At 33.1% G+C, this 26,593-nt stretch overlaps 4 protein-coding genes across 8 annotated transcripts; 2 read left to right on the forward strand and 2 right to left on the reverse strand.

Annotated features, from left to right (window-relative positions):
• Window positions 1-5,175: 5,175 nt before the first annotated feature.
• On the forward strand, window positions 5,176-8,721 carry LOC102627121 (protein REVEILLE 6). The gene is made up of 8 exons (XM_006490564.4): window positions 5,176-5,484; window positions 6,473-6,530; window positions 6,776-6,899; window positions 6,979-7,149; window positions 7,260-7,385; window positions 7,482-7,591; window positions 7,769-7,828; window positions 8,161-8,721. Exons 1-8 carry the CDS (start codon window positions 5,237-5,239, stop codon window positions 8,245-8,247), a joined length of 984 nt encoding a protein of 327 aa, XP_006490627.2. The 5' UTR covers window positions 5,176-5,236; the 3' UTR covers window positions 8,248-8,721.
• Window positions 8,722-8,747: 26 nt separating this feature from the next.
• On the reverse strand, window positions 8,748-14,305 carry LOC102627414 (uncharacterized). 5 transcript variants are annotated; one of them, XM_025102847.2, is made up of 12 exons: window positions 13,794-14,305; window positions 13,418-13,516; window positions 13,240-13,292; window positions 11,992-12,176; window positions 11,742-11,850; window positions 11,314-11,603; window positions 11,017-11,092; window positions 10,389-10,856; window positions 9,874-10,314; window positions 9,376-9,789; window positions 9,095-9,236; window positions 8,748-9,000 (listed from the first exon to the last, which is right to left on the reverse strand). In XM_025102847.2, the coding sequence occupies exons 1-12, from the start codon at window positions 13,880-13,882 to the stop codon at window positions 8,994-8,996; spliced, it is 2,373 nt and encodes a 790-aa protein (XP_024958615.2). In that variant the 5' UTR covers window positions 13,883-14,305; the 3' UTR covers window positions 8,748-8,993. The 5 variants fall into 5 exon arrangements, with proteins under 5 accessions (XP_024958615.2, XP_006490628.2, XP_024958616.2 ...); XM_006490565.4 differs by having other exon boundaries at window positions 9,376-10,314; window positions 13,240-13,289; window positions 13,794-14,303; XM_025102848.2 differs by having other exon boundaries at window positions 9,376-10,314; window positions 11,992-12,062; window positions 13,794-14,303.
• Window positions 14,306-16,994: 2,689 nt separating this feature from the next.
• LOC102627721 (40S ribosomal protein S10-1) lies at window positions 16,995-19,560 on the forward strand. Its single transcript, XM_006490566.4, has 5 exons — window positions 16,995-17,146; window positions 17,260-17,308; window positions 18,523-18,802; window positions 18,917-19,046; window positions 19,285-19,560. The coding sequence occupies exons 1-5, from the start codon at window positions 17,144-17,146 to the stop codon at window positions 19,360-19,362; spliced, it is 540 nt and encodes a 179-aa protein (XP_006490629.1). The 5' UTR covers window positions 16,995-17,143; the 3' UTR covers window positions 19,363-19,560.
• A 3,514-nt stretch (window positions 19,561-23,074) lies between these two features.
• Window positions 23,075-25,978, reverse strand: LOC102628301 (heat shock protein 83). The gene is made up of 4 exons (XM_006490568.4): window positions 25,619-25,978; window positions 25,374-25,515; window positions 24,952-25,232; window positions 23,075-24,850 (listed from the first exon to the last, which is right to left on the reverse strand). The coding sequence occupies exons 1-4, from the start codon at window positions 25,739-25,741 to the stop codon at window positions 23,297-23,299; spliced, it is 2,100 nt and encodes a 699-aa protein (XP_006490631.2). The 5' UTR covers window positions 25,742-25,978; the 3' UTR covers window positions 23,075-23,296.
• Between the last annotated feature and the right edge of the window lie 615 nt (window positions 25,979-26,593).

Consider the following 26,593-nt stretch of genomic DNA (forward strand, 5'->3'; position numbering starts at 1 on the left):
GAATACAGCTGTATTAAATATTTGTTGGGAGATTTTTGCTACCCTAGTGGTTCTACCCGACTCGAATCTGAATTCGTCGGAGTCCAATGTAATATTCGGATATCAAATAGTTTAATACACTAAAAACACGGGGGTGTATATATTATCTTCATCCAGAAGATTAGGACCAATTGACAAGAACGTCAAGCTCTCATCATCCCACTGGTTTAGTAATTGTATCATTTTAATTAAGTCCACCAGTACCCCCAAAGTTCACTCGAAGAAATAATGAAGAATGATCCCCAAGAGTAATGAAGCGAATAAACCTTTGCCGACAAGATCAGCTCGGAAGCGAAGTTAAGCACTTACATATAGTTTTTGACCCCTCTTGCGAAAAAGATACTACTAGCCAGCAAAGTAATGGAAAGCAGTCACGCGACTTCATTAAATGTTCAAAATTTTTATAACTGTGTAAATTACTCAAAACAACTGAGACTGTCTCAAATTTTTAGGCTTATTTTTTTGCTAGTCCAATTGAGGCTATCTGTGCAGAGCTGATCACATGGGTGATATCGCTTTCTTTGATACAATAACTTTTCTCAGTTTGCTGACTACAGTTATTTGCTCTACATCTCCAATCATTGTCAATTTCTAGTCCTTCATGTTCCCTTCTAGAAATTACACCAAACGAAAGAAAAAAGAGTGGAGCTATTGGCACCCTTACATTATTCTTACAAAATCTCACTTTAAATAAAATTATAATTAAACACAATTGAAAATTAAACACATTTAGATTTTTTGTCAACAAATTACTTAATTCATAATCAATCCTTTTCACAATATATATATGTTCATTCCTATCTAACTAAAATAAATTATACAAATTTATTATACAAATGAAAATTGAGAACTTAAAAAAATGAATCTAAAAAAAGGGGTATTTTCAAAAATAAAATGAATATAACTAAAAAGAGAATTTTATGAGGAGATCATAGGGGTGCCAATAGTCAAACTCAAAGAAAAAACCAGACTCAAGTTTCTTTCAATTTCCCAGCATCCAAACAATGTGACAGGAAATAATTAAGAAAGAAGCACGGAAGGGGTAGTTAAATTCAAAACCTTGAATGGCCCATGGCTGTGTTAACGGCCATCTCTTTCATTTTGTCATCACGTACCCACAACTTAAAAGTACCTCTTTATTCCACGAGGAAGGAAATAATAATAATAAACTCATTTTTTTTATTTTGTGCTATATCTTAAAAAGATACAGCTTTTTCTTTCATGAAAAAGAAAAGGGCAAAAAAAAAAAAAAGTAAACATACTTTTATGTGTCCACGTGTGCCTCAGAATACAAAATTTGTTGCATAGAAAGAATGCTACCTTCATTTTTTTTGTAGCTAAATTATTAAAAGAAAGCAGCTTCTTTTCACCCACTGATGCTGTCAAAATAATTATTATCCATAAATGACATCAGCTCATGACTCTTGCACGTGAATATGAGAAAATTATATAAAGTCGCTTTATATAAGGATTGTGGAATAATTAACTTTTTTGACTAAAGCAATCCTGTATATTCACTACTTAAAAAAGTTCAAGATTAGGATTAGATCTTTTCTGTTGTCTTTTTCTTTCCTAGTATTTCTTTATTTTTAAATTTAATTAAAAAGATTAGTTTAATCGTAAATAAAGTGAAAGAAAAACTTAATTTTCAATATTAAAGTTCAAAACTCAATTTAACCACTCATTTAATAAGGAAAGACTATAAGGGAACAAAAAAAAAAGAAGAATACCCTTATTCTAAAAGTTAATAGCTTAATATGGATATAATTCCTGCCTTGGATCAATTAATTATCATCACCTAATGTAATTCAAATCTTAAAACAAAAATGATACGGTGAGTGATTTCATGTGCATTATGTGAACGATTTTTGTAACATGACATCGTTCTACTGAATTATTTGTTTAATATAGGGTGTGTTTGGGAGTAAGATGCTGCAGCTTTTAAGTTGTAGCTGTTGTGGAGTAGAAGTTACAGCTGTGGAGTAGAAGTTACAATTGTGGAGTAGAAATTGAAAAAAAAATTTGCTAAGCTGCCAAAGGCCAGCTACAAGTATTACCAAATACCTTAGTAACTGGTAATACTTGTAGCTGGGGTTTGGCAGCGCAGTTACCTCACCACATTCTCAAAAGGGCTAATAATTTATGAGACAATGTAGAGACTATTATATAACAAATAAATAATGATATATATGATGTCAGAAAAAAGGGCAATTTTTCCAATCTCTTTCTGATGGGTCCAAGCACTGGCAGATCTAGAAAAATAATTTACCGGGGGCTAAATTAGATAATAATAAAATATAAAAAAACTAAAATTTTGAATATATAAAATATTTGCTAATACATTTATAATTAATCTCTACGCACTTTTATATTTTAAAAATGTTATGCAATAGACTCATTATCAATATTATTAAATTTATTGTTTCCTATATAAACAACCAAACTATCACTTATCCCATCTGATTCCAAAGATGATTCTTCATGAGTTTTATTACTGAAAACGTTCGTTATATTATTATTATATAAACTGGTAGAATTAACCATATTTTTTAGAATAGAAAATATTTTAGGTGGTGGACTATCATTATTTTTAATTAAAATATAGGTTTTTGTATTTCTTAAAAGTCAAAGTTTAAATTTTATGAGAATTAATTAAAAAATTAAAAAAAAAATTCTTTTATTATTTATTTATTTTTTTTGGCCAGTGAGGGCTTGACCGCTTGACTCCCCACTGGTCACGTGCTGCATCCGTCCCTAGGTCCAAGTTGTTTATTTGCGGTAGAAAATGATACCACCGACTCCTCAAGCAAAAAGCATGTCGTGTTATTGCTTATAAGATAACCAGAAGTGGGGATTCGTAACGTTATGTCAATTGTGAAAGAGAATCTCCCTACACGCTTCTTGTATTATTAAGCATACAAATTCTTCACTTTTACGCGTAAATTTACGTACATTTTAATGACAAAATGACTCATAAATTCCATCGTTAAAGCATCACGTCTGAGAATACAACATGCATCTCTTAGTGTAAGGATATGTTTAGGATTGAGATGGTTATGGTTCAGAATTTTTCAACAATCGTAATAAATTAAATCAATTTAATTTAGATTTGATTTTCCTTATATCTTTCGATTGTTTCGAGAACAGTTCAGTTCAGAATTTCCAAATGGATTTCGGATTCAAATTGAACTAAAATATTCAATTCGGACGATTTTGAATTAATTTTGAGTAATTTTATCTTCCTTACGTAATTTTTAAATTAGTTATTTGTGCTTTGAAATAGCTGTTGTTATTGGCTGAGAAAGATATGAATGACGTCATATCTTATGGACCTGCAATTCATTCAGCCCATGAATCCCGTTTCCCTAAAAATGCCAATCACATTGGGCCTCAAGCCCATCATTTCATAGCATTTCACATTCACCACAAATTATGGTGTTCTATCAACACTACACTATTCACAGCAAGCCACACGACAAAGCAAAAAATCAACAAAAAAGCAAATTGAAATCGACCGTCGTATAAAAATCTTCACTGGTGCAATTTAACTGGGTCCCACATTAAATATCTTCCACGCCTCAAAATATATTTGTGTATGTCTAGTGATCATGTGTCATCGTTTCTGGCCACCAAACCGATCAACCTATGAGACCACATCAAAACTACAGGATCCCAAGTGTCAACTGCACAAATCTCCGCCACGTGTCCGGCACTCGAAGGAGTTTATCGTTTCTACGTCGCCGTCACCTTTAGGACCGACCCTTCCCCTGCTCTCCCCTCCACGTCCCCATGCTTTGTCTTCTTTGAGAATAAATTCCGCTGGCTCCCGGCCCACGGTAGACAATTCATCCTCTTATGCAGCTAAATGCGCGTTTATTCAACACACAGTTATAGAACTTGCAATATGCAACTAGAAAAAGATTAAAACTTTTAGGACAATATAAGTAGGGTTCCAACAAAAGTTTAAATTCTCATAATTATAATATAATCACGAATTGTTGAAAGATTATTAGATAATAAATATAAGATATATCCCACACTCTACGTAAAATCAACACAAGTGTTTGTGGTTCTAGCATTATTATCATTTATAAAAGAATAATAAACTCAATTCTTATTAGGACTCGAATTAAACTAAAGGTTTAAGGTTCAAGCCATTTAGGGTGTGTTTGGAATTGAGGTTGGGCAGCCTCTAGCTTAAAAGTTACAATACTAAAATATTTGGTAAACACTAGCTGCTGTAACTTAAAAGTTATGTTAATATGATTTTTCACTTGTATAATTGAAAATCTATTATATTTTTAATAATTTGATCACAATTATTATTTAAAACTTATATTTAATACATATTACAAATTTTTATTTTATAATTATAGCTTTTTTTTCCACAGCATCTCAATTTCAAACGCACTCTTAGAGAGTCTAGCCAGTGGTAGACCTGGACATTTAAATTAGGGGGGCTTAGTTCAAAAAATTTTATTTAATTTGGGGTGCTTTGTTTTTAATATTCACTTGAATACATTTCAAGTCTCATAAACTCAAATTCTATTACTTTCTTTTAAATTCTAAATAATAAGAATAATAAAAAAATTATTTATTTTAAATACGCAAATTCAAAAAAAAGTGACTATTGGAATTTGAACTAAAACTTTACAACCATCAAAATAATACTCTTAGCATTGAAGTAAAAGTTTTTTGTTAAAAAAAAAATATATCCAAATTCTTCTTATTTAACTCTTTCAGAAGGGATTTAAAATACATTTAAAAGACAAATTAATGGCCCAGAAGAAGCTGAAGCCCCTCCTACATAAAGTCGTACTTAAAAAAGAATAAGATTGGAGAAAATTAAAGAAAGAAAATCCCTATCCATAGTTTTCATGAAACATATAAATTTTAAATTGGATTCATTAAAAAAAAGTCAAATTAAAATAATAAGAATGTTATTGAGTGGCACAAAGGTGTAGGCTTAATGGATACGCTTAACTATTATAAATAAAAAAGCAAACTGGCCCTCCAATCGCCCTTTTTGACGTGGCAGACTCTTAGTAGTCAATCATCCAAACCCACCTAAAATCCGCAGTAGTGAATACTTAACCCCATAAACTGATCATATAAAGCCTCCAACGCTCCACCTAAATCCACATTTCATTCGATTCGTCGCGCAACTAAAACTAAAACCTCCAAACAAAAAGATTTGATGGTATCAAAAATCCCGAACCCGGCAGAAGGATTCTACTTGGATCCTAATGGCATGGCCTTACCTGGACTCGGACCTTTCGCCTCGTCAGCTACAACGCCAACGGCAGCAGCTGCTGCCGCCGGGACGTCAACGGTGTCCACGTCGGAGGATCCGAGTAAGAAGATCCGGAAACCGTATACAATCACCAAGTCTAGAGAGAGCTGGACCGAACCCGAGCACGACAAGTTCCTTGAAGCTCTTCAGCTGTAAGTATGCATTAAACTCTTCATTTCCCTCTCGTTTTGAAGCTCTTTAAACTGTTTGGTTTTTAATTGAGTTGTGTATGCTTCAGTTGAATGTTCGTATTTGTTATTGATACTTTTGGTGGCTTTTCTCTAATTTTTGGTTAGGGTTTGAGAGTTTGGAAGTGATTGGATTTTGTTTGGATGTCGAGAAAATTTTGAATGAGAATAAACGAGTTTAGCTCCTATTTGGATTTTAAGAAATCCAGTGAGGGAATTCAAGAAATTTTACTTTTTTTTACTTCAAATTTTTGTTAAAATTAGTTTTTTATTATTTCAAAACTTTGAATTTTTGTTCCCAAAAAAAAGGTTTGAGGGAAGCTGAGGAAAATTAACATTTTTTCTATTTGAAACATTCAGTTTATTTCTTTTTTGAAAAGAAAAAAAGGGGGAAGAAAATGTTAGCTATTAATTAAGTTATTAGAAGCTATTTCATTTGCAAAATGGATGTTTTCTATATGAATTGACTGATTTGTTTCTTTGCTTGAGTTGGTCATTTGTTGGGAATTTATATTACTCAAATTGACAATTGAAAGAAAAAAGTCTAAAATTTTTAGATGGGGATTCGCAAATAGTTAATTCTCTTATTAGGTGCATCAAAGAAGCCCATTTTAAAAGTTAATTTCTTCTGGAAAACATTCATTGTATTGTGAGGCATGGGCAACTGCTGTGGAAACAAAGTAAAAGGTACCCAGTAGGTGCTTCTAAATAGTGTATGTTGTATGATCCTCATGAATGGAGCATTTTTTAAAACCAATTCTAAATATTGTTTAAAACTTTCAGGATTACTGGTTCTTTATTGATGCGAGAGAGAATATTGTCTTGGAGAAATTCATTTAAGGTTGAAATTTAATTGACTATCCACAGAGACAGAGGATGCTTTTATGTTAATTCTTATTCTGGTGCCTGTTTTTCTTTCCCGATGGCCTTATATTATCATGATTCTGTTCAGATTTGACCGTGACTGGAAGAAGATTGAAGCATTTATTGGGTCAAAGACGGTTATTCAGGTACCTTAAAGTGCAGAATCCCTTTTATGTTATCTATTATTATCTGCACATCTCTCTCTTTTGTGTCACTTATACCTCCTAATTTGTTCTTCGGCTAACATTCTATGTGCAGTCAATTCCTGAGTGCCGACTGATTTGATGTATTGTTTCATAATCTACAATTGAAGTATTCCTTATTACCTCATATACTAATGGATACCTGTATCTACAAAAAGTGATGGAAATTTAACGGCACTCCTTGGCAGATTCGCAGTCATGCACAGAAGTACTTTCTAAAGGTGCAGAAGAATGGAACAGCTGAACATTTACCTCCGCCCAGGCCTAAAAGGAAAGCTGCTCATCCTTATCCTCAAAAGGCCTCGAAAAATGGTGAGAAGAGTTTGCTTTGAAGTATTTATTAGTGGTTACTATGCAAATTTAATAAAATCCTGTATGATGCTTTTGACAGCTCCAATGCTCTCACAAGTGTCTGGTTCCTTCCAATCATCATCTGCTCAACTAGAACCTGGACATTTTCTGAGGCCTGATTCTTCATCAATGCTTATGATTCCTATGGCTAGTGCTGCAACTTCCTGGACAAACAATGTTCAAACAGTCAGCTTATCACCTGCGTCAAAAGGTGCATTTGTTTAATCATGTTATATCAGTAACACCAACCTAATTAATGCTATCCGTGGCCTTTATATTAGATTTCAGACATGTTTCTTAATTTTGATATCTGCTTTGCAGGACCAGAAGTGGCAAACAATCGTAGCAATAGTACCGATAGTACTCCAAAAGCACAAGTATCAGGGGAATTGACTGATCAAGGAGGGGAATTGACTGATCAAGGGAATAACAGCCATCCATTAAGAGGTTGGGCATTTGTGCTGCTAGCACTTGAGTACAATTCATGCAATATTCTGTCAAATTTTTTTCTTAGCACTATTAATGCTCTTTTGTTTGATGCAGTTCTGCCTGACTTTGCTCAAGTGTACACCTTCATCGGCAGTGTCTTTGACCCCAATGCTTCCGATCATGTGCAGAAACTTAAAAAGATGGATCCTATAGATGTTGAAACAGTATGTTATATTAAAAACTCTACTTTTTTTTTTCATTCCTTACGAATAAAAGTAAAGCTTTGCTGGCTTTATAATTGATCTTTAGTTTAATCCAAGTCCATCATTGTCACTTTAGCTTGACGCCTCTGGTTACTACAATTTTCTCAATGTTTACTCATCTATCTGGCTTCTATGCAGGTTCTGTTGTTGATGAGAAACCTCTCAATTAATCTGACCAGCCCTGATTTTGAGGATCATGTAGGTGTCTTCTAATAAACTCTTAATTTGGTTATTTAAATTCACTGTTCCATACTTTACGTCCCTTTCTGTTTAACGTACACCATTGTCATAGAGATGGTCTTCGAGCAGCTCGGGGTGTGTAGATGGGAGTGTGCTCCTTAGCCTTAAGCATTGCTCCATCTTATCATCACATGGAACAAATTTGCTTAAATCGTTCTCTGTTTCATTTGGTTCACAATTCAGAGCATGCTTTACAAATCTTCAGTTCTTTAAAAAACTAATTGAGCTAAAATTAGTTATTATATTTCCTTATTAACATTGCAATACAATTTCTCGACCTATTAATGCAGAGAAGGCTGCTGTCATCATATGAGATTGACCCGGAGACAGCTAACCATAGTGGTACGAACAATCTCCTCCTCGGTGGTGGCCAATAGAAGAATGTTATTTTGCTTTGGTGGGTGATGGGATACAAATCTTCTCTTAACTTAGGCAACTGTTCCAGGACTGGGTTTTCATTCATTTTTGCATACAAAGTACCGACGCTGGTATGATGATATGTTAGGGAAAATGATTATTAGGGAGCTTCAAACTGCCCTACTTCTAGTAAAGAAACACTGCAGAGGTTTTTACTGGTGTATCCTGGCAGTCCGACAATTGGCTGCAATTAGACATTGAGATTCGCTGTTCTGGGTTCATGTATATATATATAAAAGAGATGGAAATCACAGTTCTAGAGTGTATAGTTCAAGGTAATTTGGGAATGATATTTCTGTAAAGTGCTGGATTGTTTTGTATTCAAGTTTTGACTTGTTATTGTAGTAAATGTATCTGTAATTTCTGTGCTGTAGGCGCAAATGTTGGGCATGCAGCTGTAATTTTAGTGAGAGCTAGTATGTTACTAATTTCAATTTTGTGGACTTTTTTAATTTGTGGGATCTGTTCGTTATTTTTTGGGCCAAACAACATCGAAGCTGCTACAGCTTGAGTCCAGCAAATCGGGAAATTTCTACATTTACACGTCACAAAAAATGTCACTCTATTTGTTCTTGAAATGTATCGACTCCATTCTTTTTCCCTTTTTTCCGTCATTATTATGTATACAAGTTTTGAGTAAATGCTGTTTACAAAAAAAAAAAAAAAAAAAACGAAAAAGTGCTCCTAAACTCATGCCAGGCAGCATCTAGTACCTACCGTCAAAAAAAAAAAAAATTAAACATCAATGCGAACCTGAGGTAATCTAACTGAACTATATGCAGTACTTCCATCAGCTATTGTCCTTACCAAAATCCCGTGTCCACCTGTTTGCCAAAGTTTCCTGAACCACGACCAACATCAGGTAAGGGATGTGTCTGTCTTGATCTTTCTTCCATCCGAAACGGCTTACCAACTGCAGCTGGATAACCGATAACACCAGCAGTATGACCTAATTACCACACAAACTTTGCAATCAGAAATGACCTATCTTAAAATTCAATTCCAAATCATAAAAACATGTCGAGCATGGCAGAATTTCATAACATGACAAATCATAAGCTTAACGAGCCAGTTAAGTTATTTTTTACCAGAGTTTGGCACTCTGAAGGGCCCATAATTTTGTCGCTGATAATGGTAAGGTAAATGTTGAGGTGGGTATAGCTCCTGACCATTAGAAGTCATTCCGCCATTGGGATGAGAAGAAGGCAAACCTCTTGGAAATCCATGAACTAGGTGATGAGAAAAATTGTTTGGACCCGGCATTTGCTGTGGCAGAGGACTATTTGTAGGATGACCAAACCTTCTTAGATCAGCATGAGGGTGTCGGAATGGATCAGCAAGCACATTTGATTGGAAACAGAGTGGCTGTGGAGTGTAAATATTGGTCTTTGAATTTGATGCTGGTATTTGAACTTGCTGAGCATCTGAAGATTTGAAATTAGCCCTCCCTGGATTCATCTGACAGTGCCCGAATTGTGGGAAACAATGCTGGGTATGCAAAGCTGCATAAAAACTCTCCAGGCCCATTTTATCATATGAATCAAAAACAGGACCCTCTAAACCAAGTTGAGTAGATCTTTTCTCACCAAGAAATGGGTTCAGATCTGCTAGCTTGTCATTAACATCAACTTGGGAACTTGAGGTCAACAAATTATCTTTAAACAAACGACCGGCAGACATGGAAGTGGATTCTAGCGGAAGTATGTAGTCATCCGCTGTAATCAAACTATCCTCATCCGGTAAAAAAAGTTCATCTGCTGAATTGGGATGCATACAAGCTGGCTCACTTCCAAGATTAAATCCTATTTTGGTCTGGTTATCATCGGAGATTGATAGATTCTCCTCAATTTTACTTGCTACAGTTTGCTTAGTCCAGCTTGAGGACATGATACCTTCACAATTTATCTTCATGGATCCAGATTCATTAGAAAACCTGTGAGGCTTCAATACATCATTCCTTGTAAGCATGCCGAGAGAGTCTCTTTGAATACTGGAAAATTCAGTTGTTTGCGAATCCTTTGGGAAACCTTTTAAAGAAGGGTCATGGGTCAATTTCTTATCAAAATTCCAAGTATTGAATTATTAAGCATGTTACCATTACCTTCAATTTCGGAAAAACAAAGTTTATCTAAGGTTTCCCTGTTTAGCTTTGAAGATGTTTCTGCGTCTGTTTGGCATAGCCCCTTTTTTTCCAAAGAGAGGAACTGAGACGAAGCATGATCAGCAGCAGAAGTTGGATACTTTCCCTTTCTATTTTTAGTACTCCAGCCTTTCACAGAGTGATGGTTAGTCGAGTAAAGTTCAATGGGATCTGGCAGCGTGGATAGTTCAAAGTATTCATGAGGAAGAACTAATGGAGTCACATTCCGTTTATTCCTATAATGCAATTGCTCAAAGATCTCATCAATGGCTGAAGAGGTGGTAGATGCCATAAGAGTCTGAACAGGTTCATTTCTTCCTGAAGGTAAATTTGCAGAGTTCTGCCGGGCAACTTCTTCATTCTGTGGTCCATGCACTTCAAAACCCTCTTTCAAGTAACCAGATGAGATGCCACCAGCTGGCTCCTTCTCTATTGAAATATCAAAGACTGATTTCAGATTCTCTAAAACTCAACTGGCAATAATTAGAAAAATTGATATTTACATAATATCCCCCAGTTTCTAGTTAAAATAAAATTGTTTAAAAAACAAACTACTTTAACTTGAATATCATCAATGGTATAAGCATACCTCCAAGAAACTGATCATCTAAACCAGAAGAATGCAACCCATAGCCCTTGATCTGATCTCTTTTAGTGTCACAGGGCTGATAAGGTAACAAAAAAATGGGGACATTAGAAATATCAACTGTAACATCACTTAGAAACTCTGTTGTTTCAACTAACATTTCCACTTAAGAGGGAGAGCAATGATGAATAAGCTCACAAGCATTCATTGAAGAGAATACAATTTTAAGTTCTAAAGTAAATATGAAAGATTTACATTAACTTTGTTGCTCATATTTCCAAGAGCTGCAGAATCAATTACCTCTGATGTAAAGGTACTTGTTAAGGATTTTGTAAGGGATCTGCTTTCAAGAACTGCGGGAAGAAGAAATGTGGATGCTAAAGCATGACCAGCAGGGTCGCCAGCTTCAGCTTGAGAGGCCACAGATTCCTCTGACTCATTGTATTTGTTCATAAACCTCTTACAATTTCCATTAGCCTCCAGAAGCAGGCCAATTTCTGGGTCCAAGTTCTCTTTATGCTCATCAAGAATTTTATTTTGTTTCTCCTGAAAAGCTTTGAGCTGTTCCTTTCTCATCAGCTCAAATGAATCTGAATGGAGGGATTCACGTTAGCAATATAAGATCAGTTGGGAACATTTACTGTCTGGGTGACTGAACCATGAAAAGCAAAAATGCACCACTGATATAAATCCACCTAACAAGAGAAAAAACAGGAAAGAGATTTTACCTCTTCTCCTTCTTTCCTCCTCTGCACTCTCCTGACTCAGATTCTCGGAAGAACCAAATGTCTCATTGTTATAGAAGTCCTCGTTCTCTGCCCTAGATTGTATTTTAGCCTGAAAGGAAAACAAATTTTGATCATAAACCATACCTTTTGGATATAACTTTTTAAACCTATTCCTTATGTTTTGGACTATAACGACAATTACATAAATCTTCTGAAGTGGTTAAATGCTCTACTACATTACTATCAATACCTTACAGAGATGCGGAGGCCGATAAGCCCCATCACTCCTCTTGGGTAGATGATATTCACTGCCTTTAACCACTGAATCAGTAGCCTCAGAAACACAATTAGATGCAATATCACCACTTCTGCTAAGATCACATTCTTGATTAGGGTGCAAATGTCGAGGCAGGTAGCCATGAAATGTGCCAGAGTCTGCATTGAACTATGAATGTCTCAATGCCACCACAAAAAAAATTAATGCAACTATGTAACTATCACAGGTCTGTCATCAAGAAATCTATGTGGAAAAAGCCATCATCATTTGCAATATATTTAGCTCAAGCAGAACCGCATCAAGCATGTAAATAACCTACATGTCTATATTAATTCAACTCTATAATTTCAGCCCCTTACATTGCCTAACAGGCATATTTTCCATAAGAAATACTGAATGCCTAAGTAGGTAGGATGGTTACGTTAATTGGGGAACACATTATGTTCAAAACTACACCACCACCACTAGTACAATCTTAATCTGAAAGCCAGTCATAGAAGCCAGTGCTGTCACAAAATCAGGAAAGTCAGGTCTATTATTAGTGCTGCCTCAAATAAAAACAGACCAATAAGCATTTATATGGCTACATGAAGAACAAAAAATCAAGCCAGAGAGTACTTAGGTGCCTCAATTTGTCAATTTCAGCCAGAAGCTTTCTTTATATTCTAGCTACTAAGCCAAGATGAAAAGTTAAACAAATCTTCCACTCCCTCATATTTTGGGAATTGGTTGTAGAAAGATGAACATTGTGTCAGAAAAATAATCAAGATTAATAAGGACAAAATGCATTTCATTTTGAGTTTTACTAACTGCAGAATACATGAAAAAAAAAACATAGGTATTCAATAACAAAGTACCTTCACTAATAACAGAAATCAATATAAATTACTAATTGATATTGGATTAATGACTCTCGTCACATAACTTCAGCTGATCAACTAATCGTTTACACAAATTCAACCTCGAGAATAGCATCCATACCAAATTTAAAGTACTAGATATCTGCCTAATCCTTATATTCCAACTTAAGGGAGCACATAGAATGGTTTTTGAATATCGATCTTGGGGAATTAAAAATATTCCAAAGTATAGATATTACTTAAATACATTGTTAAACAGAATCAAGAATCATGTATCAGCAAAACAAACAGATGATAGATTGAAATACTATTGAAATACTAGTAACTCACCCAAGGTGATGTCAATGACAGTATAAAGTACCTGAATTATGACAAGAATGCAATAATCCAGTCCAAGAAATGCTAAGTTCACTGCTACAATAGTTTAGAAAGAAAATCAATCAAGCAATATTATAATCCAATTCAAGTACATTCTAATTCAAAAACAGGTCAAATGATTAGGACTGCCGATTATCACCAGTAGCATCTTATGATCTTACCCTAAAATCGATTGGTCCAGGCCAATTGGTAGCTTTTGGCATGAATCCAACTCAGATAAAGAAATGAGCTCATTTCGTGTATACAATATTTTTGACTTTCTGTTCAACAAAACAAAATAAATTACAAACATTAATTACCGGGATCCTCTGTTCTCATTTCTTCATATAATGCATTAAAAGCACAAAACAAACTTTTCAGGCTCCAGAAGTTCATCCGTTTGTTTGAACTTCCACTAACTCACTAAAGCCAAAACAGACACATGATATCATTTCTTTCCATTTTCCATCATTTTCTCAGCAACCAAACAGTATAACTTTTAACAAAAAACAAAAACAACTTAATGCACTAAAAATAAAATGCGTTGTAAAAATTTACTTGCGGAACATTGAACTTGAAGTATCGTCGTCTGATTTTGACAGGTACTGTGAACGTTGATCCTCATCAGTTTCACTTTCTGATCTCATTTTCCCGGGAAAAATAACAAAGCTTACAAGTTGAAATGTCAAAAATTTGAAGTTCAATTACTTATCAGACAGCAATATTATTATTATTAGTATTTTTGTGTGCGCAGTACAAACCCTAGCGGTGTTGATCAGCACAGTGAAACTAAGTCGTTTTAGTATGATCAAGTAACAACAAAAGAAGAACAGAGAAAAAAATGAAAGAGTATTTTAGTAAGTTCTTATAGGAAGCTTCACGGAAAGTTTGCGAGAAAAGCGAAGGAATATTTCTGTGAGTTAAAAAAAAAAAAGAGTAAAATGCGTGTGTTTGGAAAGGAAGAAAGTGTGAGAAAATTAACAGAGGCGGAAGTACCGCCACCAGCACCACCTCAGTGTGTCAGTCAGTCGCTTTTTTGGTGTCACAGAAGCATTTGCTATATATGGTACGGTTGCTAATTTAGTGGCCGCGTTGAAGAAGAAAGAAAATGTTTGGTATTTTATCATTTAGACCCTTGTTTCTGTACATTACCTCAAATAAGGATACAGGCTTTTCATTCATAAAAAATATACCTCTTATTCATAGTGTAATAAATAGATCTCTTATTTTTAGGGACATTCGTGCAATCGTATCGTGTTTGTTGTTGTGTCAAATTTAAGCAAACACGGATACAATCTATTTATTCATGGTGTTGAGATATCAAAATATTAATATAACACATTTCATTAATCACGTTAATCATATTGACCTATTTGGCATACTTAATATAAAAAAAAATTAAAATTAATCTAAAATTAACAAATTTGTCAATGTTATTCTAAAAATAGATCATATAAGTTAATATAATTTAAATATGACATGAATAAGTTTAAAAAACAATCTAGACAGGGGATGAGCAATTAATTTAATGTTCCGTTAATATATTAGTTATTTTTTCGATAATATTACTACATATTATTTGATATTAATGTCATAACGTGTAATCGTGTTGAAGTAGTTTAATATAAATATAACAAGGTTATTTATCATGTCGTGTTGTGTCAACCATATTATTAATAATATCAATATTTATTAACATAAATACAAAAAAGTCTTGTCGTATTCATCTCGTATAATTGTATCGCAACCCATTTTGCCACCTCTATGTATTCACTAACTCTTGTTGAAAATATTGGAATACCCTTTGTGTTAAATTATATGATGTTGCCCTTCGAACATTAGATAATCTATTAAATGACATATTAAAATTAATCGTTAAATAGATAAATATAGATGTAAATTCTTGAAATGTATTTATGTGATACTCATTTTTGTAAGATTTGGTGTCCATATTGATTGGTAGGTTTTAGATTCGGGTGATAGTGTAAGATGCTTTAGTTATTATTGTTCTTAAAGTAAGCGCAACGTGATTTTCAACTAATTTTACATTTCACAAGTATAATTACTGGACTCAATAGTTAATGGGTGGAATGCATGAGAGGTATATGGTGATTTTAATATAGATTGAGAGTTATTTAGTCATTTTAATATAGATTAGAACGTATCTGATACAAATGGATAAACTATATCGTTGTTGAAGAAAATATAAATATTTACGGTTCTAACTGATATTCCTAAAAAAATTGTGTATATATTATGCAATAGCAAAATATTGTTTAATTTATGTCCATAATTAATTTGATCCATGAGTTTTTTGGACAGTTTTATAATTGCGGACAAATATGAATCTCCCTGACAATGCTGCGCAAAGGAAAATAGTAGATGTCACAATCTTCTTTCTCTGAATAATATGGTCTTTGAGTGTTTGATTTTGTCGGGCAATTGACTTGATTATGTTTAAAGAAATAGGATATTTTTAATATAGACACAACTTTTGTGTTATGATTCTTGTTTTGTTATAAGTTTAACGGTTTATATTGCAAAATAAATAAATAAAAATAAACGGATTCCAATATCTTTGCTTTTATCATTATAATATGACTTACATATATAAGTAATCCCTTATTGAATCTCAATAATAAAAGTGTATTTTTTTCTGCTCATATGGGTAGAGAGAGATTCATTGTATAATATTTTAATTATCAATGTTATTCTCTTACTTAAATTTTATTTCAATGAGTAATAAGAACAATACTTGTTAAATAGCTATACTTCAAAATAATTTGACTTATGTATTGAAACATAATGAACTAGTATGTTTCTTATGTAAGGCAACAACTGATGTTTTTCTCATAACATAAAAGAGTTATGCTATATTTACAAACTCTTGAACAAATTATTTTTAAATAAAACTGATGTGGCATTACATGATTGTTTGAGTAAAATATAAAATAATGAAAACAAATCATGCGGGCTAAATGATGTCTTCATTGAATCGCTCGTATGAGGTCATATTAATTTATACTAAATAATTTGTCCAAAAAATTTGTAACTATATCATTATTCAATATAAAATAGTTAATCTTCCTTTGAATCCTTTCCTAGTATAAAATACATTACTTAATTTCATTTATTTAGGACTCACGCAATCATAAAGTAAATGAAAATGAGCAACTCAATATTCAGTTAGGCCTTGTTAATTACTATGGTTGAGTAGTTATAGCACTAACCTATTAGGTAAACACTGGATGCTTTGGTTTGAAAACTAAGTTAATTATATCTCATAGTTGTATGATTAAAAACCTATAATATCTTTAACTATTTTTAGCAAAATTATTATTTAAAAGTCATATTTAACTATACATTATCCATATTTTCTTCACAGTATCTGTATTTTTAAGTTATATTACCTTAATACCAAATGACATCTTAATTGGATAGAAATATGGATATCTCTCCTACTAATTTAACTGGGTAGGTGTAGATATTTTTTTATTAATGTGACTGAATCAGATTTTCCTCTGATATTAAGTGAATATAGAAATCTATACGGTATTATAATTGAATTTGATCTAAAGTAGCTTAAGTAGGGATTTCAGATTTTACATATTAGTAAGTCTGTAAGTGTATCAAAAAATAATATTTTTTTCCGAAAAAGAAATCATTTCTGTTCAGAGGCCGAACTTAAATGGTTTTAGAAAGGCCTATCCCAAATATATGAAGCCCACTCAATTAAAAAAAGCCGGTTCAATCCAAATCACACCAATTACCCGGTCCAAAAGAACCCCACATAAATAGACCACCATTGCTAGGGTTTTGGATCCCCTTACATCTTTCCACTGAGACGAGCCATTCGTTCCTCGCGCAGCTTGACAGAAAGGGCTAAGCTCAATCTTCACTTCGCAACCATGGTACCTCCATCTCTCTCAATTCATTGTGCATAATATATAATTTGTATCCTATGAATCTACTTATTTGAATTTTATTAGTGACTTTTTTAAAATTTTTTAATTTATATTATCAGATTATTCCAGAGAAGAACCGCAAAGAAATCTGCAAGTACCTCTTCCAAGGTTCGTGTTTCACGATTTATTTTATTGAATAATGGGTTTGTGTTAGCTTGATTTGAGTACACTTCAATCTGAGTGTGTTTTATTTAATATTGCTAGATCTCATATTTATCAAAATATGACAGCTATGTATTAAGTACTTGTATTTCGCTCAATACAATTGAGTGTCTTATTGTTTTGCCGAGAAATATATGTTTTTCTTTGGTTGTTTCTGTGTAGAAAAATCAACTACCTAGTGAAGTATCATAATATGCATAATTAAGTGGTTTTTTTGATCTCATGCTTTTCATGTTCTATTAGAAGATACTTTAACTATGTTGTAAACACTTTTATTTGGGGGTTTTTTATTTAAATATACCCCATTTGTCCTTAAATGCCAAATCTATACCCCATTGCATATATATACCTCCAAAAAGTGTAAAAAGTCAAAAATAACCTAAAAAAATCATCTATTTACGTTTGTTTTCTCTCATGACTTCTATATAATAACACAACCAAAGTCGAGTATACTCGACTTTTTACCCGACTTAATTAAAAGGAAAATTTTCATTTCAATTTAAGTCGAGTATTCTCAACCAATTACCGAACTTCAATGAAAAGTCAAGAATTTTTGCTGAATGAATATTGGGTAAAGTTAAATTAAAGTCAGGTATTCTCAACTCTTTACTCGACTTACTTGAAAAAATCAAGAATTTTTCAGATAATTTTTTATTTTAATTGAAGTCGAGTATTCTCGACTATTTACCCGACTAACATGAAAAAGTCGAGAATTTATGCTGAATTATTAATTGTGTATGGTTTGGTTGAAGTCGAGTATACTCGACCATTTACCCGACTTCGAGGAGTTGGGTTTAGTTTTATGAGGATTTAGTTGTGGTTATTTTTGTACTTTCTCTAATTTTTTAGAGTATATATGTGTAAAATTTAAGAGTGTTATAATTTTAGGTATATATTGGGTATTTTGAAGGGAATGGGGTACATCCCACACAATTCTCCCTTTATTTGGCTCAATGTGATTGTTTTGTCGATTGACAATATATAGTGAAAACGCCCAAATATTATTGGTTGCTGAGAAAATTCCAGAAAATGATGCTATATCTAGACTAGGATCATGATTGGGCTTGCATAAGAACTTGATTCGGTTAAAACTGAAATTGATAAAATAATGTGGTACTGCAATTCTTGTTAGTTGAATTAAATTTGCTTTGAATCCACAGAGGGAGTATGCTATGCAAAGAAGGATTATAATCTTGCGAAGCACCCAGAAATCGATGTTCCAAACCTGCAGGTGATTAAGCTGATGCAGAGCTTCAAATCTAGGGAGTATGTTCGTGAGACATTTGCGTGGATGCACTATTATTGGTACCTTACGAATGATGGGATTGAGTTTTTGAGGACTTACCTCAATCTTCCATCAGAAATTGTTCCTGCTACCTTGAAGAAATCCGCTAAGCCAGCTGGTCGCCCGATGGGTGGACCTGGTGGTGATCGTCCAAGGTATATTTTACTTTATTTCTCATTCCTATTTTGGACTTTGTTTGTTTTTCTTGTTGAATTAATTTTTCTTGTTCTCTTGGTATGTGATTAATGTTTCTCAATATTTTACTTTAGGGGCCCACCTCGTTTTGATGGAGACCGACCGAGGTTTGGTGACCGTGAAGGGTACCGTGGTGGTCCTCGTGGTGGTGACTTTGGTGGTGAGAAAGGTGGAGCCCCTGCTGATTTCCAGCCATCCTTCAGGGTAATTTTACTTCCACCAAGTTCTTACATTTTCTATAGATATACATTCGGTAAAGTAATCCATGGTTGCAATAAGAGCTTGCTTCTTATTATCATGGTTTTGTGAATTAGTCTGTTTCATGTGAATTGTTAAACCACATAATTTAAAAAGAAAGAAAGAAAAAGGCTAACGGTTTGTAACTTGGCCTTGACTAATTCCACCTTTATATTTTTACTCACCTGTTCTTTTTGTTCTTCAGGGTTCTGGTGGAAGACCTGGTTTTGGTCGCGGAGGTGGAGGCTATGGTGCAGCTCCATCAGGTTCAGGATTTCCTTGAAGTTAAGGCCGGTTTGCTTAGTTCATGTTTGCCCCAAATTAGTGTTTCAAGTCTTTAGAACAAGTCTAATGCCTTTGTTGAATTTTCTATAGTATTTCTGTAAGCTTTAAAGTACAATATTAAGTTCATTATGAGATCTTCAGTTTTTCCTCAGCATGGCTGTTGGTTTAAATGGAACCCTCATCAGTATTTGCATTATGGTTACGGCAGTTGTATTTTGATATTTCGTATAAGTGTCATTCTATGGTGCTGTGATTAAAGTTATGGCATCAATACCGTAAGTCAACATAAATTATGTAAATGAAACATAAAACTTGTAAACTTAACATAAAATTCGTAAATCAACATTAATTGTAAAATTAAAAATAGGGTTATTATTATTTCACTATTTTAAAAATTGTCAAATATCAAATGATTATAATAAGTATTTTTTTTAATTATTTTTCTACTATATATTTATAAAAATATTATTTTATTACTTTTTCGTTATAACCGTTAGTTGACTAGTTAGTTGATTAATAAAATATCAATTTCACTCTTCATGATTTAAAAAAAAAAACTTGAAACTTATTTATAAAATAAATTTGTAATATATTTATTAAAATGGATATATAATACAAATATAATTCTTCTTGCTGGAATTATGATATATGGATTATAAATTTATCTTGTTATTTTTTTTATCATTAAAGGTAAAATTGGTATTTTATTAGTCAGCTAACAGGTCAATTAATAGTTGTAACGAAAAAGTAATAAAATGATATTTTTATAAAGATATAGAAGGAAAATGATAGGAGACAATATTTGTTGTAGTCATTTGATATTTGAAAAATTTTTAAAGTGATAAAATGATAATAACCCTTAAAAATAAGATTTGTAAATGAAAGGTAAAATGAATAAATTGATATAAAATTGGTAAATTTATATATTATTAGTAAATAAAACAAAAATATGTAAATAAACATTAAGTGCATGATAAAATATAAATTTTAAAAATTAAACATAAGATTTGTAAATGAAACATAAAACAAGTGAATTAATATAAAACTAGTAAGTTGATGTATTATTAGTAAACAAAATAAAAACTTGAAAATATAATTTAAAAGGAAAAATATCCACCGTCTACTCGTTTTTTTCAATTTTTTTTAAAAATACACAACTCTTTTTTTTTTTGTTAGAATTCACCTAAAGTTACATTTTATTTCACTTTTCCACTTCCATTTGGAATCCGTTAAGAAAACTAACGGAAACTTTAAAAAATGATTATTTTACCCTCAAAACGAAAATTACAATTTCACCCTAAAAAATGCCAAAAATAATAAGATTTAATGATGAATATCATTATTGGTACGTTAATGAAGCACAGAAAAATCTTAACTATTAAAGATTATAACTCAATGAATAATAAAACTCTACTTATCTTAAATTCAATTGATGGTTTGCGAGATTAAGTTATTTTTAATACTGCTGTTATAATTTAGCATTTTAATTACAGACATATTTTTTTAAAAAAACCCTGCATTTGATGGTTGTGAAATTAATTTCTTTATTAACCCATTGGGAAAATAATTAGATTTAACCTGATTATTTTTGGCAGTTTTTAGGGTAAAATTATAATTTTCGTTTTGAGGGGTAAAATGGTCATTTTTTAAAGTTTCTGTTAGTTTTCTTAACGGATTCTAAACATAATTTTAAGTTTTCGTTAGTTTTCTTAACAGATTCCAAACGGAAGTAGAAAAGTGAAACAAAATGTAACTTTAGGTGGATTCCAGCTAAAAAAAAAAGAAATTGTGTATTTTTGAAAAAGTTAGAAAAAACGGGTGGACGGTAGATATTTTTTTAATTTAAAACTAGTAAATCAACATTAATTGTAAAATAAAATATAAATTTTGGAAATGAAAAAAAAGACTTGTAAAGAAAAGGTAAAATAAATAAATTATTGTAAAATTGATAAATTGATGTATTATTTGTAAATAAAATAAAAATTTATAAATATAATATAAAACTAGTAAATCAACATTAAACGCAAAATAAAACATAAATTTTGGAAATTGAGCATAAGATTTGTAAATGGAAGGTAACACAAGTAAATTAATATAAAATTAGTAAATTAACGTCATTTTTTAATTACATCCAATCTTAGAGCTATTTACTCGATTAAATGATAAACAAAATAAAAACTTACAAATATAACATAAAATTAGTAAAACAATACTAATTGTGAAATAAGACATAAATTTGAGAAATAGAATATAAGACTTTTAAAAAGAATGTAAAACAAGTAAGTCACTATAAAACTAGTAAATTGATGTATTATTGATAAATAAAGTGAAAACTTACAAATATGACGTAAAATAAGTAAATCAACACTAAGTGCAAAATAAAACATAAATTTTGTAGATTCTGCCTAAAACTTAAGAATAAAAGATAAAATATTTAAATTATTGTGAGAGTTTTTGCTAAAAAAAAAATCACAATTGAAAATAAAAACTCATTATAATGTTTATTACCTTATATATTTATTGATTTTTTTTATTTAAATTGAATAATGCTACTTTTGCATTTATGTGATACATGTGATGTTTTTTATTAAGGGTGAAATTCGTTTTCAAAATTGGATCTTGAAAAAAAAATATTATTTTAGTATCTTTTATAGTTGTTGTAGGATGAAATTATTTAGTATCATTCTACACTTCCTCAACAACCTAAATGGTATTTAAGTGCAAATAAAAAGTTTAAAACTACATGAAGTATGTGTATGACTCAAAATTAGATATAATTTTATTGCTATATCATATGTGTGTCTAGTAATATAAGATTTTTTTTTAAAAAATTTCTTGATCCATATCAAGATAAATAATTGTGCTTAATTAACTTGTGTAATAAATACATATTATTATAGAAAATTGGAAAAAAATATATACAAATATCATAGAATACATATAGAATTTATGGTTAAATCAATTCAATAAAAACTTATTCCACTTTTTTTAGCATAATTTTTTTGTTTAATTAATGAATAATTTTTTCTTTATTTAATTTAAAGAAAATATTTTTTGTATATATAAAAAATATTTGTCACTAAAATTCTCTAAAAACAATATTAAAATTTTTAAATAATTAATAATCTTATATAAATTTATTAATTTTAGTTTACGTTTATTAATTCTATACATAATTTATAATACTTATATTTATCACCATATTAATACCATAATTTCCGATAATACTTATATTTATCACCATATTAATACCATAATTTCCGTTACGGCATCATAAAATTTTCCTTGGATCGAATAAACATGTCTGGCATTTGCACTCTATTACCATTGGGTGGAACCTGAATCTGAGACCTTCCCTTTAACTCATCCCCTGTATCAGCTTGCAAATTTCACCCTATCACTTCTCATTAACCGTACGGTTATTCCCGAGAAGATTGTTAAATATTATTAAGTCAAATTGACTTGAATCATTATTAGTCTCGAAAGGCAGTGAAAAACATTCGCGGGGCAATGTGCCAAATGTCCAAATGTATGCTTAGCAACTGATCAAAGCTAGACATGCCCGTTCTGCCTCAAGAATGTTTTGTGCGTTCGAGCAGTTCCTGCAAGGGCAGTTTGAGGCAATTGATCAAGGCTAATATAATTTCAGAACGCTGATGCCAGAGAAGAGATAATTAACATTCTAGTGGATTAGTAGTTGGACTTGGACGTAAAGCTAGGGAACTCATTTTACATTAACTCTATAGGCAAGATACAACTTGGTGAAAATCAGAAACAAAAACACCATCTATGACCTTGCAAATCAAAAAACAAAAGACACAAGACACTAACAGACAGACACAAAAGGGACACTTGGTACCCTGGAACGACACAACCTTTGCCCAATAACAGAGACCCGATTACTCAAGAATAATATGACATATATTAACTCCTCAATCAACCTCCTCCATCTTGCTCTCCTCAGCCCCATCTTCCTCCAAAGCAGGCATGTCGGTGTCTTCATCAGCATTCTCTTCTTCATCAATGCTCAGACCCAATTTCAACATCCTGTGAATCCTGGAACCAAATGTGTTTGGATCATCAAGGCTGAACCCAGAGGTCAAGAGGGCAGTCTCAAAGAGCAGCATCGTGAGATCCTTCACCGACTTGTCATTCTTGTCAGCTTCAGCTCTCTTTCTGAGCTCCTCCATGATTCCATTGTCAGGGTTGATTTCCATTGTCTTCTTGCTTGACATGTAAGAGCTCATACTGTTATCCCTCAAAGCCTGGGCCTTCATGATCCTTTCCATGTTAGCGCTCCAGCCATACTCTCCAGTGACCAAACAGCAAGGAGAGTCAACAATCCTATCAGAAACAACCACCTTCTCAACCCTATCACCCAAGATATCCTTCATTGTCTTGCAAAGATTCTCAAAAGACTTCTTCTTTTCCTCTTTCTTCTTCTTCTCTTCTTCAGTTTCATCATCAAGTTTCAATCCTTCCTTAGTGGCAGAGACCAGCTTCTTGCCTTCGTATTCCTTCAACTGACCAACAGCATACTCATCAATAGCATCAACCATGTAGAGGACTTCATAACCCTTCTTCTTGAGCCGCTCCAAGAATGGAGAGTTCTCCACAGCCTTCTTGCTCTCACCAGTTATGTAGTAAATATCCTTCTGGCCCTCCTTCATTCTGGTGACGTAGTCCTTCAAGCTTGTGAACTCCTCACTACTCTTGGTTGAATGGTAGCGGAGCAGGTCAGCCAATTTAGCTCTGTTCTGGCTGTCCTCATGGATGCCCAACTTCAAGTTCTTGGAGAATGCATCATAGAACTTGTTATAGTCCTCCTTGTTCTCGGCAATCTCATTGAACATCTCAATGCATTTCTTCACAAGGTTCTTCCTGATCACCTTCAGGATCTTGTTCTGCTGCAACATCTCACGAGAAATGTTGAGTGGCAAGTCATCTGAATCAACAACACCCTTAATAAATCCAAGGTACTCTGGAATAAGCTCCTCACAGTTATCCATAATGAACACCCGCCTAACATAGAGCTTGATGTTGTTCATCTTCTTGCGGGTGTCAAACAAATCAAATGGAGCCCTCTTCGGAACGAAGAGAACAGCCTTAAATTCAAGCTGACCCTCAACAGAGAAATGCTTGACAGCAAGGTGATCCTCCCAGTCATTGGTCAAGCTCTTATAGAACGATGCATATTCCTCCTTGGTAATCTCCTCAGGCTTGCGCAACCAGATGGGTTTCTGCTTGTTGATTAGTTGCCACTCGTGAGAAACCTCCTTAATCTTCTTCTTCTTCTTGCCCTCCTTCTCCTTCTCCTCATCAACATCCTCCACATCGCCTTCCTCCTCCTTCTTGGGCTCATCATCTTCATCATCGCTAATTTCCTTCTCAGTTGTCTTCTCAGTCCAGAGGTAAATAGGGTAGCTGATGAATTCAGAGTGCTTCTTCACAAGGTCCTTAATTCTCCTCTCCTCCAAGTACTCAAGCTGCAAAATGATTACACCAACACATTACATCAATAACATAGTCGGAAACCAATCAAAACAAGTTGTTAGTTACTAATAGCCAATCACTTCGACAATTTTACCTGATCCTCCTTGAGGTACAGAGTCATCTTGGTACCTCTACCAAGGGGCTCTCCACTAACATCCCTGGTAACAGTGAAAGAACCACCAGCTTGTGATTCCCAGATGTATTGCTCATCGTCATTGTGCTTTGTAGTCACAACAACCCTCTCAGCAACAAGGTAAGCCGAATAGAAACCAACACCAAATTGACCAATCATTGACACATCAGCCCCGGCCTGCAAAGCCTCCATAAACTCCTTGGTCCCGGATCTCGCAATTGTACCCAAATTATTTACCAAATCTACACAATTCCAAAATCAACATACGTTCAGAACACTGTTCCCACATTATGATATGATTGAGTTTCTGGTCCAATATGCAATTTTGAAGTAACCAGACACTAAACACGTAACACAACTTCTTTGCACATATAATATTATACCTGCTTTGGTCATGCCGATACCGCTATCAACAATAGTGAGCGTCTTGTTAGCCTTGTCAGGGATGATTCTGATGAAAAGCTCTGGTTGTCCATCGAGCTTGCTCTTGTCCGTCAGGCTCTCGAATCGAATCTTGTCCAAAGCCTAATAAAGCACCATTACCGTTAATCAATTGAATCAATTCATTAACAATAATAATTACGATAAAAGGACAACGAACAATAACAAGATAAAAATAAATACGCACATCAGAGGAGTTGCTGATGAGTTCACGAAGGAAAATCTCCTTGTTGCTGTAGAAAGTATTGATGATCAAACTCAACAGCTGGTTGATCTCTGCCTGGAATGCGAATGTCTCAGTGTCCGCCATTGCTCTTCCTCACAACACAGAATAAACAAAAGAAAAAAATTGGAAACAAGAATACTGAAGAGAATTGCTTTTGCTTTTGCTTTTGCTTGCGCAGAGAGATTTTGATAAAGCGAAAGGCGATTCGAGGAGAGGAAATCAATCCGCATTTATACAGAGGGCATGGTCCCCGAAATCGTCGAGGAAAAGTGGGGAGAGTGAGGTTCTGGAGTGTTCCATTAAACGACGCCGTTTCCTCTTCGGTTTCGGTTTGGGGCCGTTTAAGCGGGAGAGTTGGTTTTAGTTTACTTTAATGATGGCCAGTAAAATTGGGATTCGAGAATGTTCGAACAGCTATCAAAGTCTCGAATGTTCTTTTTCATTGCGTGACGGACCGTTTACGACGATCCCCGATGATCAATAATAATAGTACGGAGGAAGAAAGACTTCGCACCTTTTTTTATTTTTTATTTTATTTTAATATTTTCTTTAACATTGGGCTTATGGAGTACTGGACCAATAGGAAGAAAGAGACTGCGACAATAAAATTGAAATTATTATATTTTTGTACCACTATAGTAACGTTATACTTCCCAACCGATGCGCTATATTCGTGATTTTGGAACATTTCACATGCCACACGAGGTGGATTGGATTCCACGTTAATTATAAATGTAGATGCTTAAGCTAGGAAAATGATTACAACTCTTCGACTTTGCGATCTTTTTCCAAATTCTTCATTTCTACCCAATAAATTCCATTTCGATTAAGAATTTATAATTACAAATTAAGCTAGAATTAAATCTATAATCACAATCACATTAAAACTGAATTATTAGTTATACAATGTAACTTAGCAGTCACCTACATTATCAG

This window comes from Citrus sinensis, chromosome 9, assembly GCF_022201045.2.
Source record: "Citrus sinensis cultivar Valencia sweet orange chromosome 9, DVS_A1.0, whole genome shotgun sequence".
In the NCBI taxonomy this organism is placed as follows: domain Eukaryota; kingdom Viridiplantae; phylum Streptophyta; class Magnoliopsida; order Sapindales; family Rutaceae; genus Citrus; species Citrus sinensis.